Source organism: Haemaphysalis longicornis, unplaced genomic scaffold (genome assembly GCF_048455015.1).
Source record: "Haemaphysalis longicornis isolate Haplotype H1 unplaced genomic scaffold, Haemaphysalis longicornis Haplotype H1 scaffold_9, whole genome shotgun sequence".
Lineage (NCBI taxonomy): Eukaryota > Metazoa > Arthropoda > Arachnida > Ixodida > Ixodidae > Haemaphysalis > Haemaphysalis longicornis.
Window position 1 is genome coordinate 17,104,521 of NW_027526460.1, and position 21,213 is coordinate 17,125,733.

The window sequence follows — 21,213 nt, forward strand, 5'->3', positions numbered from 1 at the left end:
GAAGATTTCCTGAGTGTCAGTCAGCGACAACGTTGGCGTCACTGCAAGCCCCTCGGACGCGGGCACCGTCAGCAGCACCGTCGTAATGCTGATGAAAAGCACCGAGGAGGCAGAGGATGTCACGAGTGAAAGCCGTCCGACGCTTAATGAAGCGCTGTCGGCAGTCGATGTCCTCCGCCAATATTTCTGCGATATTGAAGGACACGGACTCGAAGTGGTGCAAACAGTATATCGTGCAAAGAATGCTGTGCTTGTTGACGCTGCCAAAACGAAAGGGAAAACAAAAATCACCGCTTTTTTTTTGGAAGTAGGCAGTTAAGGCGGAAAGTAGCTTTATTATTTGCAATAAATCGATTGTTTTGTGTATGGTAATGACACACTTTATTTTGTTAATTTCTGCATGCGAGGATGGCAAAGGAATTCCCGCGTATTGCGCACTCGTAACGATAAACGCGTTATAGGCGGGTTCGGTTATATCGAACTATTGGATATATCGAACTAATCGTGGCGCATATTGCAGTTCTCTATAACCGGGTTTGGCTGTATATTTCAAAAGGGAACATACAGACGTAGGATAGGCACACAGCGCTGTAGTTCACCACTTTTGGTAACTGTGCGCTGACCACTCTGTTTTGTATACGCACACTATTTGCACCGCCGTCCAAGTCCCGTGGATTTCGTACTGGCTTGAACAAATACGTACCCATCCCATCAAGTCAACGTTCACTAAGTTTATTTTCTGCTGTACATATCAACATTTGTCAATGCGATTTGTTCCTTTCGACGTCCGCGCATGAAATGAGTGTTCAGTGGCTACGTATGTCATAGCGGTATTCAATTTCGTGCGTGGTCGCCTATATGAAACGCAGTATTGTGCTTTCAGAAAGTACCCTTGACGTAAATTCGAACCCGTGAACCACAGGGGTAAATGCGACATTCGTATTGTAGTTCTAAATTATCCGCGGCGAAGCCGCCAAACTGCGCCGCCTAACGATTGCATATAGCTATTTCACAAAACTACGAAGTGTATAAAATTGCATCAGTTCGAACAGGAGGAAGTTAAGAATCAATAATTTTCAGCAAATTATCACGCAAAAAGAGTGAAGGATTTGACCAGGAATAAATCCTGACGTGCCACTAAGGTGGCGATGCAGCGTCCGTCCGTGATTGTTGTACACACACCGTCCTACCTAATATTCAGCGCTGTTCGCGACGCGTCGCAACGCGCCGTATCATTGTGCAGTGCTTTCCAGGCTTCGTACATACTTCCCGCACTCAAGTGGTGGCTGGCGATGGCGTTCTTGACGCCGCACGGCAACGGGTCCGAATCGAGACCACGGGTCGTCGAGAACGCCCGCATGTTCACCAGCTTGACCGGGGCGACACGGTCTCGAGAGACGTTCCAGAAGAGGTGCTCGACGCTGATGAAGCCACCGCTCATGGCCCGGTTCAGAAGTCCGTTCACCGCATCGCCGCTGACAGCATATCCGCAGGCTACGCAGATGTTGTTGCGGACGAGTGTTAGCCTGTGCCCATTCCACACCGACGGCTTCTGGTAGATGTGAGCGTAGACGGTGGGGCTGCGGGGCTTGGCGCCTCCCAGCAGCTCCCGTAGACGCCACACGTTGACGAAGGAATCGTCGGAGACCTTGACCACGTAGCTCGCTTGCGGGCAGGCGATGGAGACCCACTTGAGCGTGATGGCGTTAAGCGGAAGCGAAGCGCTGAAAGTGCCCGGGAACGAGCCTTGGATGACGTCGCGGTAAAGCGTGGCTTCGCTGGCGATTCGCAGTTGAGTCTGTTGCTTCCTGGGTGAGGCGCTGGGCTGGCCCATTGCGAACACCACTAGGACGTCGGTGCCACCCGTTTGCAAGGCCGCTCCGCTGTCTCTGGCCCACGTAGCCCGGATAGCCAACCTGTAGGCATCATCACGAAAAAAAAATCATGCTCCCCTCCATCTCACGACGAGGATGGTTCAACGTGAACCTTTCCAGTAATAGATTCTTTGGTTGGCCAATCCCACACTGCGAGTATGTCCCACTCAGGAGGTACACACCAATCTTCTAGAATGCCCACAGCAACTCGCGGGTGTGGACTCCGTAGGCCTAACGTTTGGGTTTGGGGTGTACGGCGCGAATCGGTACCGGCTGCTTGGCATTCGCTTCGGCCATATCGAACTAGAGCAATCGGATATACGCCGGCTTCATAACGCCAGGAACCCAGTTTCGATTCCGGCTAGGGGAGGCGCTTTTTCCTTTCTTTTAACCCACGATCATTCATCGTCATCGTCAGAGAAATCCCTGCAGGGCGTATTGGCGTATAACGGCATCAGTGAGGGTAATAACCCCTCGATTTGAAATGCAAGATGTTCGAGGAGCCTACAGCGCGAATCGTTATAAATTGCGCCGTTATTTCAACGCCCGTTGCATGCCAAAACAGTACGACTGCAGTGAACGTACTAAACGCTTTTAACTTCCCTGAGCACAACGGCTTCATCAGCTCGGAGGGATTTCAAGGCTGGTTTCCGATTGCCTGTGTGAAAATGGCGTAATCTTTGTTTTCCATATCACGTTTTAACTGGGTCGTGTGAATGCAATATCATGGCGTGTAATGATGTTGACTAAATGGTAACTCGCAGTTGGCGCATATGCTATAGCGATGCATACCAAAGCGAGGGATTTCATTGCGCCATATATAGAATAGAATGGCATAGAACAGAATAGAACAGAAGTTTATTTCATGGTTTGACGAGACATGACGGGGCGAGATAAAAGGCTGCTGTAGACAGCTTGACGCGCTCTCGCCCCGATCGACTGAATACACCTTAAAATAAAGAATGAAGTAGCGCGGTGGCAACCAAACGTCACAACATATGGTCTGTGGGGGGAGTGAGCAGGCTTGGGTAGGTTGGTTCACACCGTAAATGTAAAAAAAAAAAAAAGCAGCGCAACCAGAGGAAAAAGAGAAACAACGCATGGATGACACGATGCCGACCATAGCCTAATTCTCTCGCTGCGCCTTCCTGCCTTTTTCTTGTTCTATCGTCGCGTTGTTTTTGGCGTTCTTGCAATAGGCTGTACGGGGTCCAGGGATGGTTTTTATTTTTTGTATATGCCGCCACAGAGTTCCACAATGGTGTGGTCGCACAGAAGGTTGTGTGGACGCCCAAAGTTGGAATTGTGAGTTCATAGAGCGCCGGAGCCGTATGCTGCCACCTGGCGCAAGATGGTTCGGCGACACACTACGTGTTGCAGGTTCAGTAGTCAGTTCACGTCCTGATACCGGGCCTACTTATTTGCGCACTCAATTTCAACGGAAGTTCTTTGTTTTCATAGCTATGAATTACGTTAACTTATCGCTTGCATAATTTGTCACCATGAAAATACTGCATGTAAAATGATGCTCCCACACCGGAAACACTTCGCAGCAGACTTCATAAAAGCGATGACTCCAGCTGCTAACCGTTCGTTCAGACCGTTTGAAATGAAATCCGCCCACCTCTTCCCCAACTGAACGTCGAAGCGTAAAGCAGTTCGTACAGGCGCAAAAGCGCCATGACGACAAATTCAAGTTCAGTTTGAAAGAACTAGCCTTTGGTACCCCACTCAGCGACAATCCAGCCGTAAAAGACACTTTTTTAACCTGAAAAACACAAAATATTACTAAGCATTTAAATTTCGCGCCACAGGATATGGGCAGGAGTGAAGTATTGTGGGCCAGCACTAAAACATTTTTTTAAGCTACACATTCGCATTCAATTAATACGACCGAGCGCAAGTACAGGCCCTACTACAATTGCCCAGTCATGTTTTTTGGCGTTAGCTTAGGTCGCTTGTCGCCAATCGCACAAACAAGACTCTGTGACGTAATAGGGAAATCGCCAGAAACTGAATGGGGAGTTGTCGCTGCTTCATGTGTTTCCATTAATATCTCGATATATATCTTTTTAAATTTTGTAATAAAATTGGTACCATTGTTATTGAAGCAAAGACGCCTTTAAAATGAACCTAAAGTGTATTTGTGTATTCATGGCACCCTTATATTTAAGTTCCCTCATTTGTTTCGAACACTGCGCAGTTCGCATTGACTTTCGTTGAGTGTTCCGACCTGTTTTCGAAGTGGTGTGGTGCTGAGTGTACGGCGACGACGAAGGTCTCCGCACGAGCGGTGCCGTTCTCGCCGGTGGCGAACGCCCTGGTGCACAGGCCTTCGGGTGGCTGGATGAGCAGCTCGTTCGAAGCCGGTCTCATCTGGAAAGGGCCGCTGCTGCGCCAGCGGAACGGCGCATTGAAGACGGCGCTCTCGACCGCGAATCCCGGGTACAATTCTCCAGCCGCTGGTCGGTCTCGGAAGTAAATGACCAACGTCATGACGAAAGCCGCCACTGAGAAACCGCAGCTCAGCGGTAACACCCAGCTGCACTTGGGACTCTTGACCTGTCGCCAGTAGAAGCATGTGTCAAATCAAATCAAATCACATCATCATCATCACCGCCTGTCTTCGCCCACTGCAGGACAAAGGCTTCTCCCATTATTCTCCAATTATCCCGGTCCTGTGCTAACTGCGACCAATTTATACCCGCGAACTTCTTGATCTCATCTGCCCATCTAAGTTTCTGCCGCCCCTGCTACACTTGCCTTCTCTAGGGATCCACTCTGTTACCCTTAAACACCAACGGTTATCTTGCCTTCGCATTACATGCCCTGCGCGCGTCCATTTCTTCTTCATAATTTTTACTGATATGTCCTTAACACGAGTTTGTTCCCTGACCCACTCCGCTCTCTTCCTATTCCTAATGTTACACCTATCATCATCCATTCCATTGCTCGCTGAGTCGCCCTCAATTTAATTTTAAAATCAAATCAAATCAAATCACATCAGATCAATTCACATCAGATCAAATCAAATGAAATCTTTATTTATGACTTCGAATGAAGTGGTACGCACAGATATAATGACTGATTCAACATCTGAGAATCAGGAACGTCGGCTCGCTGCGGAGCCATGAGCAAATGTAAATCTATTATTAACTAGTATTCCTGGACGCGTCACTTTCAGTAGCGCAGGGGATGACAGGTTTCAGGCCGGGCACATTGTCAATAATATGAACGTGCGCGGCGATCAGGTTTCTGCGCACCGTTATGCCCTAACGGCCCGCCAATAGCTAATTAGACCGTAACTCGTAATACTGCGGGGATTTTCGCAATATTTTCAATATGAAATAGGAAAAAGTGATTTTCACGAACCATAGCTCACGATACCAGCTCTGGGCCCTTTATGGTCGTCTCTATTAAGGAAATAAATAAACAAATGAATAAAAAAATAAATAATTACATGAATAATCATATTGCTCCCCGTTCTGAGCTAAGGACTTCCTATCGATAAGGAACTGGTGACAGGTGAAGAACACAAAGACTTCGCTATCTTAATGTATGCGAGCAGTTCATTTTACTTCCGCTTAAAACCATTTCGAGTTCACTTTTGTTGTGTGGTCCACCTTAGCCTAGCTTTAGGTTACTTCGGCGTGTCGTAATTTTCAACTCAAATCTGTTAGCTAGCTGTTAAACAATAAACGCCCATTTCAGCAAGAAAGATGGTTGAAACGCGTAACTTTCTCCGATTCCAATGCAAAGTCCACAAACCAATTAGCCGAAGTCCAAAGTATACGATAACGCTGAGCTCAGCAAATGTGATGTTCTGATTCTGTATCTATCTGCTTGTGGCTAGGTCATCTAAATGTTCTGATCCTGTTAGTGCAGCGCTGTCGTTGATTCGGTCTTCGCGATGTTTAAGCGTGTGGCGTTTCCAACGTTCCATCTGCACGCCTGTTAAAGAACTTTGTTATCATCATCATCATCTTTCAACCGTAGAGCCCTAAGCTGCATTCGCCTGTCACAATGAAACCCGTTATGCATGTAAAGACGTCCCATTTTTAGATGCGAAGCACCTCATGCTCGGGGCTGTGTCCGTCCTTCCCTCGTTGTCGTTGTCGTTGTCCGCCGTCCGCACTATACTGTGCATGCGCGTCTCTTCAGCCCCGTCAGCGTTTGGGCTGACGTCAGCGAAGTCCACTATAAATTAGACGGCACCCGGTTTCGATTCCACGACTCTCTGGCCGCAACGGGAGGTACGTGGCGCTCTTCCCACTGCGCTACAAACCGACTCGGACGGGAGCATGTGCTACGAACGCACCTTATGTCCTTCACTCATTCAAACTATGTTAAGAAGCTACTGATACAACGAAGGCACGCGAAGCTGAACGTCAACGTAAACGACGAACTGAAAACTAATGGGAACTTCAGTCGACCCCATTGCTGCTTCGCATACTACTCAGAGTTTCCCTACGGGAAGTTGGTGTATTTTTTTTTTATGCGGTTTGTGATTGACGTGCCCTTTGGGGATACCCATTGCGTAAAGTTGGCTTTCCGGCAATAAAGATGGCTTTTCTGCAGTACGGTTTTTCTAACACTGGCCCAAGTGCGACGGAGAAACCTTCGCTTTAATAAAATATGTACGAGCGTCTTCACGTGGTCGCGCAAAAAACCGCGTATGGCGGAAGAGCCGACTGAGCAAGGCGATGGCGGACTGGAAGCGTGCGATCGTAGCCGACGCCACGTGTGCAGCGTCAGCAAATCTTCCCGCTCGTGGCTCGGCCGTGGCTTGGCTTTGCCCACTGCTCCTTTGATTGGGTGGTCGCTCCTGCCGACTTTATCCCTCCTTGTTGCTGAAGTTTTGTTCCAGAAGTAGACAACGTTACGAAGGAGGGAAAGTAGCCCAGGGCACCCAATAGCTGCGCGCCGTTGGTGACATTCGGGGAATGCGCGGCGAAGGATTATTAAAACACGTGGCGTTGCCGCTGCGTCACCCTTTTGAGCTTTTAGCGCGTCGTGACCAGGCGCATACCATGAGCGAGACTTCTGCGCCCTCTGCTGCGTTTGGCAATGTCGCTAATGCGAACGTTTTTTTTTTTATTTAGAAATACTGCAGGAAGCATCGCTGCCCAAGCAAAAAAGGGTTACAAAAGTTGATTATACAAAGCATGTTCGAACGCACCAACACTTGCACATTCCATAATCGATACGGGAAAACAGTTCCATTGTTCTACGGTGTTAGGAAAAAAAGACTTTTGAAATATTTTAGTGCGGGCGAAGTATGGTCGTATGGTTTTGCAGTGATCGATTCTAGATTATCTCTGTGGTGCGGGAAGTAGATAATCTTCACTTGGCGGGCCGGTTTTGTCGTCGTACGGTAGATGTAGAAATTTGAGGCGGGCGACCTGCCGGCGGAGTTGAAGTGATGGCAGTCAATATAGTCTTTATCATTTTTGCTACTTATGATGATGTCCTGTAACCTGACAAAATGAACCGTGCTGCAAGACGCTGGATACTCTCAATCTTCGTATTCGTAATACTGGTGGCATGAAATGGGTCCCAAAATATTGACGCCTACTCGAGGACTGGGCGAATCAAGGTGCGATAAGCTTCTAATTTAATGTTACGAGGAGATCCTTTCAGTTTTCTTCTCAGGAAGCAAAGATTCTTAAAGGCTTTGTTGCAGATACTATTGATATGCATATTCCATTTTAGATTATTAGTAATTGTTAAGCCCAAGTATTTGACAGACTTACAACTTCGAGAGCAGGGTTTCTAATAACGTAAGTGTTACGCCTTTTAAGGGAACCCTTTTTTTTCTACGTGCGTGTGTGCGTGCGTATGTCTGTGTGTGTGTCTCCGTGCGTCTCACGCGCGTGTGTGCGTGCGTGTGTGTGAGAGAGCGAGAGAGGGGGGGGGTCGTCGAAGCGATGAGCTCCGTGTCAAAGCCGCTGGGGCAGTAGTTGCTTCAGAAGAAGCTGGGCTTAGGCAATTTCGGTGTGTTCGGACTTCATCGTTCAAAACGGAGCGGCACTCGTTCGTGAGCCCAACGCTTCTCGGCCAGCAACGTCGCGGACTTTGGTCTCCGTGCGAGCCTCGCGACGGGCTGTAGGAACCATCTTTCGAGTCTGTGCTGCACGTCCTCAGTGCTGTGCTCCTGCTGTAATGTGGTCAAGCAGTGTGTGCTGTTCGCGATTTGAAAGTGGTGTTCCCGTATATTCGGGTGGGTATACGGCAACATCGATGAGCCTCTCGTGTTTGGTGGCATACTTTAAGGTATTTAGTATGGTGCACGCCCATGTTCCTAACCCGAATGGTCGGGCAGGTGGACGTGAGTGGCCGTGCGGGTACGAACTGGCTGAAAGTGAACCAATATGTAGGGGTATTTAATTTTGCATTCTACAAATTCGCTTTTAGATGCAGCGCATCTCTTTAACTCGCCTTGTCCCGCGTCGTTGTCGCGGCGTAGTCCGCATCCCTCCCCGATTATCCTCGCCGCGGCAGCTGCGCGCTCCGACGCTCTCACCGCAGCGCCATCTGTGCGTCAGCGCGGTCAGCGCGCAGCTTGCGCTCGGTTAAAAATTTACACCATCTTCCCAGAAGGGGAACCATGCGGTAGATGCTACGCATCGGGGGTGAATATGCTGCGTAAATAGGATACACAACAACAGCAATCCACACGCTGACATCGCTAACATAACGGAAACGCAACGGCAACCCCCGATGCGTCGCATCTACCCCATGGTTCCCCTCGCGGGAAGATGATGTAAATTTTTCTGCAAAAAGTATGCTTGAGTTATAACCCCTGTTCATTTATTTTTGATTGGCTGCCAACCTGCCATACCGTTGCTGGAGCGGATGTTGTTCCCCAGGTTATTCTTTTTATTTTTGAGAGGGGGGAACATGAAAAAACAACTGGAAGAATCGGTAAACTCTACGGTGCTACCTCTAGGTCAGTTAGCGTCCGAGACAGCAACATAGTGGTCCCATAGGACCTATGCATTGCTGCCTCGATAGCATTAGCTAATAAGCCCGCTCAAGGTTTATGTGACTCTGGCTGTCCCGTTCCAGATGCCGTTATGATTGGAAAGGCGTCATGTGAAATGTTAGCTCAAAGCACAGTGGCATGGCGACTGGTCGTTGCTAGCGGCGTTCGTAATTCTCGCCACAATCGCCCAGCACCACTAAAGCCAGGAGCGGTGCTCGGCGGTTCGTGGCCCCCAAATGATGCGTCCAGGGGCTGCGGTTTGTTTCAGCTTGGAATCCAGCCTGGCCGGCGGTGGTCCTGTTCGCGCAGCGTTCTCCTCCCCTTGTGTACAGTGTCAGTCGGTTCTCTTCACGCAAGCACTCGCTATGGGCATTTAGTTAGGCAGGTACACATCTCCAATATATCCTTTCTGTGGTTCGTGGTCCTTGCAACAGATATTTTGCCAATAAAGCTGTCCCCGTGCATTGCCTTCCTTTTTGCTTCCTGTGGTGCATTCCCTTCCAGTCTCCCTTCCCATCTGATGTTGTTCATGGGCCCCCTTCACAGTGAGTAGTGAGCGCTCTTCCTGACACTACCGCTTATCTTGCATTCTCTTCCCAGTAAATCCGGTCTACAACGCAGGAGACGTTCTGGCGTTACCACGCAGGACTTTCCTTCCAACCCCAACTCGCCCTGTGTCCGAGCAGTCACTGCAGCTATAACTGTGTGATTCGGCTCATCAAAACCACTCTGAGGACTGCGGAGAAACCGAAGAACAAGACCGCTACAAGAAACTCACTGAGTCGGTGCAGCATGGTAACATTTCGGAGACGTGATTTATGCATCGAGAGCGACAGAACATGAACCTGCTGTCAGCCCGATCGCATTTTTGTATCACAACTACTTTTTTTCATTGTCTCGAGCTAATAAATGATTTGAACACTTGTTGCCCATGTTTTTACGGCTCCTTTGCTCGCTGGCTCTGTCGGCTTGAGCACGGAGTGTTCGTCCAAATAACACGCGTTTAACGGCAATTTATGCACTCCTGTGGTCTGGCATTGAGTACTGTTCCAGAACCGAGGCGAGGACCGCGGGACGTGGGTGATTCTTTTTTAATGGCGGATTACAATGATGGTGATAGTTAAGGGCAGCTGCTAATAGTCACCCCTTCTTCTTCTAATCTTTTTAACATCCTCCGGCCGCGCGATTAGCACAGGGAGATGCTGAAACTAGAGTTTTCAGTGGCTATTTAGCGTCGCTCCCTTCGTTGCACCGAACAGCAAAGTTAATTAAAGTTCGTTAATCAGTCCATGATTCAAATTGATGTAATGTCCGTGGTAGCTGCACCGGAGCACTCCATACTTCTGTTTCCACCTGTGTTTCCAGCACCGGGGGCACAGCCGCTCTGTGGAATCAGACCGCCGTAAACGGCGCGTCTTGAGCGTCGGTCGTCCTCGATAACCACGTAGCGATTCCCGCGGTTGCATATTGCTGAATGCGCATCGGACAGCCTGTCATGTGTTGGAGGAATTACTGTGCCGGTTGGGTCCTTTCGTCCGGATGTTCATCGCACACCTCTCCTTTCTCGTTTTTTCAATCAGACGCCAGTTGGTAAGGTGATTTGGGGCAACCTTATTTCTGGTAGTTGCGTGTGCGCATAGCGAGGCCCCTGCGTTTCGCCGTTTCTGTGGTCTTCGTTTGAGCGTCAGCGTCTTCCCATTTCCACGTTTTACCTGGGCCAGTAAAATTCTTTTCAAACCTTTGCTGCAGCAAAGGCGCCATCTTTCCGGCGTCTCCATGGGTGAACCAGAGTTTCTTTTTTTGGTTTCGATAACTCTGCTGAGCTTCATTATTCTTTGGTTTTTGTAGGCCTTCATTACCTCGTTTCTTGCGCATTGATCTTGTTTTCTTCCCAGTAAAACCCTGCAAACAATTTGGCTCTGCAGGTTCTTGCACAGCGTTATCATTAGTATGATTATTCGTCATTCTTGTTGCCGGTAATCGAAAACTTTCGCCGTTGGGGTTGCCGTCATCTGAGCGAGCAACAGGAACGGGTGCCCCCACTTGGTTATTCCTTGAACTAGTCCCCTGTTTGAAGGAAACAGCTTGTTTCCTGACTTCTGGCTGATGATGAAGTTCTTTCTGCGGCGGCGTCAAATTGCTGTTTACGTTCATAAGGTTACTGTTTTCCAAAGACGATTCGTTGACGTTTACGATCCCATCCTGCTGTTTCAGGCCTATTATAACAATTTCATCGGTAGAATACTGTTCTAATTCCGGGAACAATCGCTCCATTCTAAATTTGGTCAACAGGATAACATCTTCAAATTCATAGGCAGCTTCATATTCTTTCTCTAAATCATCCAAGTCGAGAAGTACTTCAATCTCGCTGTCCAGCTTTTTTAAGATCCTACATGTTGTCATTAGGCGAAAGAAGCTCACCGATTGATGGTGTCTTGGTATTCATCCGTGATTTTATGTCCTTGATCAAGGTAGTGGCGCCGTTGCGGATTAGGTTTCTTCGTTCGCGAAGGGCCTCCATGACGATGCTCGGCGTCGTTAATATCTGTAGGTCGCCGAGAAGAGTCATGGTAGGCGAGAAACCTAACCCGTTTCTTCCGTTGGTCCCGGCAGGCGTCCGTAGCGTTGTTGAGGCAGTCTGATCGTTGGTCGCTTGGCGAGACCTCAATTGATCCTTGGGTAGTCGCGTTGGCCTGCGGTCCGTGGTCAGCGGTCACAATCTAGTCCCATCGTTGTGGTCACTCACGTCATCGTTGTGGGGCGGTGCGCACTCAGGTCTTCAACTGTATTATCCATTGTTCCTGGTCACGGCACCATTTTGTTGAAGAACTGAGGCGAAGACCGCGGGACATGGGGGATTCTTTTTCAATGGCGGATGGAACTCTAGAATCATGGTGATAGTTAAGGGCAGCTGCTACTAGTCACCTCTTCCTCTTCTAATATTTTTAACAAGTACTAATCAACTGGAGTTCGGGCTGCCGATTTTTTTCTGCAATTCTGGGAGAAAGTCTGCTTTAGCAAGGTTAGTGGTTATGTTCCAGTGGGGATGGAATTATTGCTTTAAACGGGCGTTTGTGTTATAGGGCTGTAGCTGCTTGTTTTTTTTTACCTGGCATGCTGGAAAGTGGTTTCTACTTTACCTGCAACTAGTTTAAGAGGCAACGAGCACGCTACGCAAGAAAATTACCAGAACTTCACTGATTTAACGTCGCAAACGCCGATGCTAACAGAGAAGCTGTCTGCGAAGCTGCCTGCCTGCCTTTAAGAAGCTTCCTAATCGCATGGGAAAGCCTCATAGAACTTCTCAAAGCTAGCACGTCAATTCTCGTTCGCGCCAATTGAATTTTGCAGTGTCCCATTGGTGGCGCCATTAACTGGAACCTTTTTGTTACTTTTGAACTTGGAACGCTGCCTTGACGAGGCATCGCAAGCCTTTTTTCTACGAGGGGGGTGCAGCAAGCCTTTTGGGTTGGTCGTCCTTTGGGAGGCGCAGAGCAAGACGAAATTTGAGGAGCGACTACGGGACATGGAGTAAGAAAAATGGGCCGCGAGAATGTTTAGGTACCTGCATATGAGGAGTATGGTCACGTGGTGGAGACGGAGGACCAGACAGCTGACCAAGCGGTACGGAAATTCGGTAGGGGAAGGTGGGGTATACACAACAGTTGAAAAGCAGGCAAAAGCTGCAGAGACTACGAATTGGGTACAGAGAATGGAAGGGGGGGAAACCCTGGAGACTTATAGAACAGAGAAACTAGAAATCAGGCAGGAAGGTTTATATGACAACACGTGAGGCAGTGCATTGCTCCTTGAAGCACGGACGGGGTGTCTGAGAACACGGGAATACACGCTAACTACAGGCAACACGACGAAACTTGTGTATGCTGCGGCAGGGATCGGGAGACCATAGAGCATATTGTCATAGACTGTACAGACATACGACCGCAGCGGAACGACGGGGAAACTACATTGACGGAGGCTTTGTGATTTGGTATGAGGGGGAGCCTGAACTTCAGGGCCATAGCGGTGACAAAGAGGCGGCTGGAGTGGTCGTGGAAGAAAAGTAGGAAAGAGAGTAGGACGTAGGAAGAGTAATGTACCGAATTAATAAATGACAGAACGGGTGGGTGGGGGTGGCAAACAGGTGTGCAAGGGCAGGAAGGTGGTGAAGCGATGTGAGTTCAAGACCGGCGCGGGGGAGAGGGGGGGCTGCTAACCCTTAAGGTTAGTTAACGGTAAGGCAAATAAGTAGAAAACAGGTAAGTCGGTTGGTAATAACCGACGTTTCGATGCAAAGGGGGGGGGGGGGGGGGCTCTAATCATCATCAGCAGCATCGTTATCATCATCATCGTCGTCGTCGTCGTCGTCGTATTTTGAGGTAAATATTTTTTCAAGGCGCATTTTTTATTTCCTATCGCACAAATCAAGCAGCCTTGTATTGTCAATGGAAAGAACAATACAAATATCACTTAGATATTGACGTCTTGCCTCAAATATGCCCAGTTCTTTTCTTTTTGCTCTACAAATTTTGGCAAGTATAAACATTGCCACCAGATTTAGTAGTTTAAAATTTCTTGCCAATATAAACGTCTTGTTCAGGCATGCTGTTAACTTGCTACACGTGTGCTTTGTGCTAGCTCTCCCCTTGCTAGACACTTTGTCCACAGTTTTGCGTCCGCGTAAACCCGCCACGTCCCATGAAACCCTCGGCCAAGAAAGGCTTCACTGTTAAAAGGACCCTGCAACACTTTCGATAAGCGCTTTCACTCTTTCATTCACGTCTGGAAGCACTGTGAAAGATGCAGTTAGCGCCAGCACGGAGCGGCACTCCGTGATTTGCTCGCCGTACCAGATACGACTTCCGTTTCTGCTTTGTTTTTGTGGCTTTATTTTAGGGTGATATCAAAAAGCGTTCATTGCGGCAACTGAAGGAAAACTGGCCAACAGCCGCTACATGGCCTCAGTGACGCAATTCGAGCCGTCAAATAACGTCAAGACCAGGAAAGAGAGAGTTTCCAAGTTATCTGACGAGCACAGAGCAGTAATTTTTGACTAACGGACTTTGCGACCCCCTAATCTAAGTACCGGGTGTGCTGGGTGATACGTTCTGCAAGCATTTAAAATTTCAAAAAAAGTTGAAGAAAGTGTTGCGGGGTCCCCTTAAAACGCCCGAAGTTCAGTTGGGAACAAATCTTTACATTGAGTATCCCAAAAACAACGGTGGACTACTTACAGGAAGTGGTGTTGAGGTTGCCAAGGAATCGCTGCTTGAGCTCTGAAACACCCCAAATAATTTAGCACCAGGCTAGCCTCGCAGTTCTCTTCGGTATAAATTCTACATACTAATTTCTCTATCTTGATGGTGAAATAAGCGGGTCAAGCAGGTAACTTCGGCGGCACTGATTAGCGCAGCAATTTTGGTATTAGACTTCACAAAATAATTATACTAACCAGCCACACTTCTGATTTGTCAGAAGTAGGCCTGCGTTTTAATGTACGAAACAAATGCAAGTGAACGCCATTTTAACGGAACCATAATTAAATAGGACTTGAAGGTGGCAACATAATGTAAAGCCGCGAAGAACTATGCAGAATTCTTTTAGAATATAAAGTTTACTAGAGCGAACTTGTGATCCGCAGTGAAACTAAAAAAAAAACACAAGCGTCTGAGTAGTTGTCAGCAAAGTGACACGCAATGTTTAGCGCCGGCGAAGGGAATGCCGCGGAGTTTGCTCTACACGCATTTATTTCCCAACGGTTTCCTTTCCAGAGATTTTGAATTAGATTTAAACATTGTCGATCAAGCACAACAATATAAAACAAGTTGCACGGCACAGCATAGAACAGAAGGAGCAAGCGTGGGCTAAGCTTCAAACGCAGCGTAAGGTAACTGGGCGCTTTCATGCGCTGATAACACAGCACAACCAACACGAATCACAAGACATAGTTAATACCAAATGACTGCCTCACTCAACAACAGCATGGAAATTGTGGACGTGAGAAACATAATCCTCGGTAGCTGCCTTGATCTTGGAAGCTAATACGTGAAGTTTTCTTTTAATACGGGAGTGTTTTATTTCCGGATACACCAAGATTTCGGTGATGTCATATCCGTCATGGAAGTGCCGCCAGTACAACGAATCAAGTAGCCTGTAAAGGGTGCACCCCTGAAGACGAAGTTTTCGTGCGGGGAAGCAACCTTTAGTACTAAAGAGTACGTTATACTTGGGGTTGTTCATTTTCTGGTTTTATATCTTAACACGAAAGTGTTTTATGCCGCGATACCCCAAGATTTCTCTGACGTCATATCCGTCACGGAAATGACGCCAGTACACCTTTGCCGAAGCGACCCGCCAGCAGGACGTCGCTCGCCAAGTACACCTATCAGACAGCCGCCGAACCGCAAATCATGCTCAGCTGCGGAGTTCGCTGCCCACATCACTTTCGCGTTTTACTGATTCCTATTACAGAGGAATCAGCCACAGCCTTTTCACTTTTTTGGTTGCTCTGTAACCAAAAAGACCCCAAAAAAGTCAGGGAGATCAACTTGCTTCGTTGCCACCACATTAATTGCTAAGTTTAGTTTTACAAGTGCGATTAGTAGCTGCCCGGGGACTTTTCTACGCATGCGCATTTCTCCTCCAGGGAGCCGGTAGGACAAGAAAGCAATAGAGGTAAGAACTGACACAAAGGAAAATAGAAGGAAAAACAGGACGCATGATTACTTTTTTAGGCATCACAAGAGATTGGTTTTATGTTTGGTTGTGCCCCCAAAAACTTGTCAAGGTGCGCCAACCAACTCAACAGGTTGTTATATTGGGCTCCGGCGCCATCCCTATCCAGCTGCAGTTTGATACGGCGTAGGACAAGGAGGTGCCGATAGCCTAAAGCATGGTAAATAAAACCTGTATTCTTTCGGATAGACGTGCTTCTTGCCCTGTTGTGATTATTGCTGTGTGTAATAAAGGATATGGCGAAACTTTTGAAATTTTGGTTGTATAGTACTTTGCCGGCATGAGGTTGGGATTGAAAAACGGCTGAGAATTCAAAGGTAAAGCCGTTTTCAGGCGAAACTTCAGGTAGGAAGACCACGATAATCCTAAGCCCGCTAAGCCGACCGTGGTCGAAAAACAGTGGATCTTGGCGTACAAACAAATGAGAATTGCAAAGTAAATGTAGACGTTACTGCATGAATTGTGGGGTGCAGGAATATTTTCAGGAGCAACTTCTGTAGTATAGCAATGAACATAAAGCGACGCCTACCATGCGGCTCTTAAAAAGAGTTGATCAGAATGGAAACATTCATGGTGGCACACTTCATTAATGACTTCACACGAGGTGAGTCGTTATCCCGCCGTCAGTGGTCCGCTCTACGTGTACCAAGCAACAGCAGGAGCAGATGGGTAAGTGCATGAAACAAGGCTTCTGAACATATAATCTTGCCTTGTCATATTTCTGCCCGTCAAATGTACTATATTGTTATGAGAGGTTCATAATATTACAAGTTTTTACAGCTTGAAAAGAGGCAGCTTCGGTGTTCGGCAAGCCAAGTGTTTTTATGACTGCCATATGTGTCATAATAACGCCACTGCAGCTATCACTGTGTGATTTGGCATTATAAAACCGCTCTGAGGACAGCGGAGAAACAGAAGAACAAGGCTGTTACAAGGAACTCACTGAGTAGGTGCAGCATGGCAGCATTGCGGGGTCGTCATTCATGCATCGAGACCGACAGACTATTCGTTCGAAATGCTGATGATGATAGTTTTTTGAGCATGATCACACTGAATGATTTCGTCAGTGCGATATGCGCTGAAATTATGAGTTACAACGAAGTTATAAAAAAGTAAAGAAAGCTGTTGTCGGTTGAAGTGTAGTAATCTTTTGATATTCAAACCTTCCTTTTCTTTTTCGTGTACCTCCGGTCAGTTTCTTCAAAGGCCCATGAATCATCAAAATAACCCTTTCAGTCCCAAATTATTATATTCCCTGCAGAAAAATTGCATACTTGGAGGTTTAGCAGTGTCTAGAGGTAAGAAAAAAAGGTTCAGTCTCACTAGAATACTTATTACGCAAAGGCGTCGTGTCCTCATACGGAGACACCATTACTCAATCCTGTTTTTCCTATAAAAATAATAAATATCCTGAGGCAGTTGACAAACAAGGAGGTGAAATAATAATTTCTGCACACGAAAGAGGTGTTTCTAGCCTTTATAAATGATTCACGCCACAGTAAAAGAGAACTTAGGACGGCAACACACCGAAGCTCCCACAAAACTTGGTGGCGTCCATTTTGAAACGATTTTTATGAGTGCGGTGCCGCCATTCCACACCACATGGTGCTACCCTTCACTTCCGTGAGTTTCGAACATCAGCCGCACCGCTCTGCAGCATGAACTCTTTTAGTTTCCACGAGGAAAACGACTAATAAAGTCGCGTCTCCATATGGACACACGGTGACTGAAAGGGATATTGGCGTTCTCCCGTTGTAAATGTATTTCGATACAAAGAAGGATTTTGTTGCGAAGGCGCAATAACAACGCATCCTGTTTCCGAGTTATAGATGTCTCTCAGCGTCGTGGCGCGCGGAAGTTGGTTTGGAGCCCAGCGGACGCGACCAGATACGTGCTGGTCATAATTCATGGCCGGAGGAAATGGCCGCCTATAACTCTGACTAGCGATCGCTTTCCGAGACCGCGACAGGCGACAGGCGCGACATACTTCAAAGCTCGGAAGCCAAGGACAGTTCGCTTACGTGAGCTCAATATCTCGCCGAGTCTGTTATTGTTGAGACGCTGCCTTCAAGCCATGACGTCCGGCATTGGCGGAGGGGGTGGGTTCACAATGGATCGCCCGGGACAGATGAAAGGAAAAATAAAAGCACATGGAAAGCCCCGGGCGAAGTGCCAACATTGACCAGAGTGCAAACATAACCTCAATGCTTTCGCGTACAGCTAAACAGAAGCGCCAGTAGAAAAAGAATGAGGCGGGGTTCCGAGTACGTGCTTTCCGGAAACTAGCCCGAAGGGCGGGAAAGAAGCCACGTGGAAAAAAGAAAAAGAATAATGTCGGGTGTCGAGATAGTGCCTTAGGTCGTAATCGGTACGACTTGGACCCGTCACACGCCGGTCACTGCGGCCGGCCCGGTTGACAACGGATCGTGTACAGAACCCGCGGGCGACTGAACACGCCGCTCTCCGATGACGACGTGCAGAGGGCGGAAGACCTCGGTACACCCGCAACGAGATGTTCCGAGGGCCTAGTGATGCTGTCGTAGGCGTGGTCATTGGGAAAAACATTGAAGGCTACAAAATGAAAACATTGTTTGCTCTGAGGCTCTCGGACGTGTCCTTGAAATGAGCGAAGAAAAGAAAGAAGAACACACGAAATGCGCTGCAATTGGTGGACTTTGCATGACGAGAGGAAGTGAAGGCATGCCACCTTTAAAAATGATACCCGATCATTTAAGTAATTGTTTAGTTGAAAAGAGGCCATCAAAACAGAGAATGAATAAAAATGAGTTTTCAGCAAGGCTTGTGCGGATTTTTAATTTTTCATTATCGATGCTGCTCTTTAAACAGCACTTTGTCAGTAATGTACGAACAACAGCTCAGAACTGCGAGAATTCTCTCAGCCATACAAAGGTGCCATGCTTATTTTTTCACGTTACTTTCCAAAATGTCTTTTAATTAAATATCTTTTTCATCAATAGGAGACCTTAAAAGAGCTTGTTGCGAAAGTATACTTTCATAAGAGAAATTACCACTCTTTACTCACGCATCTAAATCATTCTCCCCCCCCCCCCCCCCTTCCTCTGCGTGGTGTTGTAATCTTTCGTAGAAACCCGATTCTCGGCTTCGGGTGAGCATGCGACCGGATTTCCTCTGCTGATTAAGCTCAATTATGCCGCACCGTTCATGCGGGGCTGAACTTCCATTCGCGTATGCTCCACCGGCTGGTGCCGCGTTCTCAATGGAGCGCCTTAGGGGGTGCACGATCCTTGAAGTTTCACCTAGTTACAACGGCTTTCTATACAGTGCGTCTTGTTTCTAGTTGACAAACTTTACGGTAGCACTGACGTCGGTACAACGGGATTTTGATACTTGGTGCACTTTTTTAACACTGCGGGGATATATCAAAATGTGGCAATTGACTGTCAAAACATACATTTAAAGGACTTTCTTCAATAATTTAGCAATCGCTTGGCGTACACCATTATTTTCATTGCACTAACAATGTTCTAGACATATACAATGAGCACGCACGAGGCTCGTCACGAAAACACTGCAAAACAATCGTTTTACCTTCAAAGCGGAAGTTATTTCTGGAAAGGTCTATACACGGAGTGGTGTGCATCACACACTACGTTCCCCACTTGAGGGAGTGGTAGGACAACGAATTTAGAGTTGTCGACCTGTATTGTGTTATTAGTATATTTTGTAGTCCGCCATCTACGAGGATTTCAGTAAATTCCCAGTTTTCCTCTGGTGCAAAGTCCTCTTTCGTGTTCGGTAAGGCTCAAACACCCACCGGCGTCTCAGGATCCATGCTTAAGTTGACAGCGCCGCGCATGAAACAGAACCTTAACAATCTGTGGGCTTTGAGGGAACTACAACTCTTAGAGCCGCATGCGTTGAGAGACATCTGCTTTCTGAAACTTTTTTCTATGAGTACATGATACGCTCAGATACAACAAAAAATTTTGAAGCACTCATACGATGCATTCATTAGGGCAGCTATTCTCAAACAGAAGTCGATGAACGTGAAAACGTTCCTTATGACATATTAATTGTTCTACAAAGCTTTTTGGACAACGTACGTCTAAAACTGCAGTTAAGCCGATGCAAAATCGTACGGCCCGATTTATTTTAAGTAATTATCACCGTACTGCAAGCGTTTCTATTATGATAGCGACTTTACTTTCACCAGATCTTTCTCTTCGCCGCCAAATGATCCGCTTATGTTTGCTTCATAAGATATACAGTCACCCCACTTTACGCGATATGTTTCTGTCTATTCCTTCGTAGATTTCCCGGCGCCTTGATCATCGCCACAAGATCAGACCATTCTCATGCAGGGCCAACAACTGTCATCACACATTTTTTCCTCGCTCTGTAAGAGAATGGAACCACTTTCCCGAACAACCTTGTGTCCATACCTGATAATAAATCGTTCAGGTCAGCATTATCCGGCCATTTCTCCGAGTAAACAGGTTCCCCCATATTCTATACCTTTGTGTACTATCGCGCTCACTGTGACCTATGCAGCTCATTCGTATTCATCGCTTTGTACAACCTTTGTCTGGTACCGCGGGTTAAAGACCAAGTACGCATTAGGAGCACACCTTCCTATATGAATCAAGCCTTTCACTGAATACTAATGAACGGAATAGTAATGAGCAGAATACTAACGGAACGTAGTGAATACTAATGTTTTGTCGACATAATCGTCTGAATACTAATGGACGGTGTAGTTCATAGTGAGCGCGATAGTACACTGAGCATGTAATTTTGGCTGCTTATAGTTTTTTGGGTGTTGTTTCGAGCTTATACTATGTCTCGACGCCTAAATACTTTATTTGTTGTATTACGTCCCCATTATTTTTTTAGCGTTCTTTCAATGAACATCGCCTTTTAAGTGTGCACATCTGCACATGTAGTCGTTTCCTTTAGGTTTTTGTGATCAGTGTCCTATCTTTCTTTTTTTTTGTTCTGTTTTCTTTGGGCACAATGGTGCTCTGTATTCTTCTGCGCGCGGATTGCATTTTTAGTCGTGTAATTACTCCTTCTGCTGCTACGAATTCTTTGTTCTGTACCTCATATGCCACCATCACTCCCACTGCCCTCTGTAACGGCCTACCCGGGCCGTAAGGGTCCAATAAATAAATAAATAAATAAATAAATAAATAAATAAATAAATAAATAAATAAATAAATAAATAAATAAATAAATAAATAAATAAATAAATAAATAAATAAATAAATAAATAAATAAATAAATAAATAAATAAATAAATAAATAAATAAATAAATAAATAAATAAATAAATAAATAAATAAATAAATAAATAAATAAATAAATAAATAAATAAATAAATAAATAAATAAATAAATAAATAAATAAATAAATAAATAAATAAATAAATAAATAAATAAATAAATAAATAAATAAATAAATAAATAAATAAATAAATAAATAAATAAATAAATAAATAAATAAATAAATAAATAAATAAATAAATAAATAAATAAATAAATAAATAAATAAATGTCCACAGGACCGTTGAACCCTCTTTATGAGCGTGCAGCGCACTTTAAGGACGCATCGAAGACAGCGTACAATTTCAGTGAGAAAA

At 46.4% G+C, this 21,213-nt stretch overlaps 1 protein-coding gene across 1 annotated transcript; it reads right to left on the reverse strand.

Annotated features, from left to right (window-relative positions):
• Positions 1-828: 828 nt before the first annotated feature.
• Positions 829-19,408, reverse strand: LOC144152535 (beta-1,3-galactosyltransferase 5-like). The gene is made up of 3 exons (XM_077683830.1): positions 19,391-19,408; positions 4,108-4,436; positions 829-1,916 (listed from the first exon to the last, which is right to left on the reverse strand). The coding sequence occupies exons 1-3, from the start codon at positions 19,406-19,408 to the stop codon at positions 1,187-1,189; spliced, it is 1,077 nt and encodes a 358-aa protein (XP_077539956.1). The 3' UTR covers positions 829-1,186.
• Between the last annotated feature and the right edge of the window lie 1,805 nt (positions 19,409-21,213).

What these genes read in the sequence shown, in the direction of transcription:
- LOC144152535 (XM_077683830.1), bottom strand. An exon ending in CCACACCACTTCGAAAACAG is followed by an intron (nt 1,917 to 4,107) that starts GTCGGAACACTC and finishes TGATGCCTACAG; the next exon opens with GTTGGCTATCCGGGCTACGT.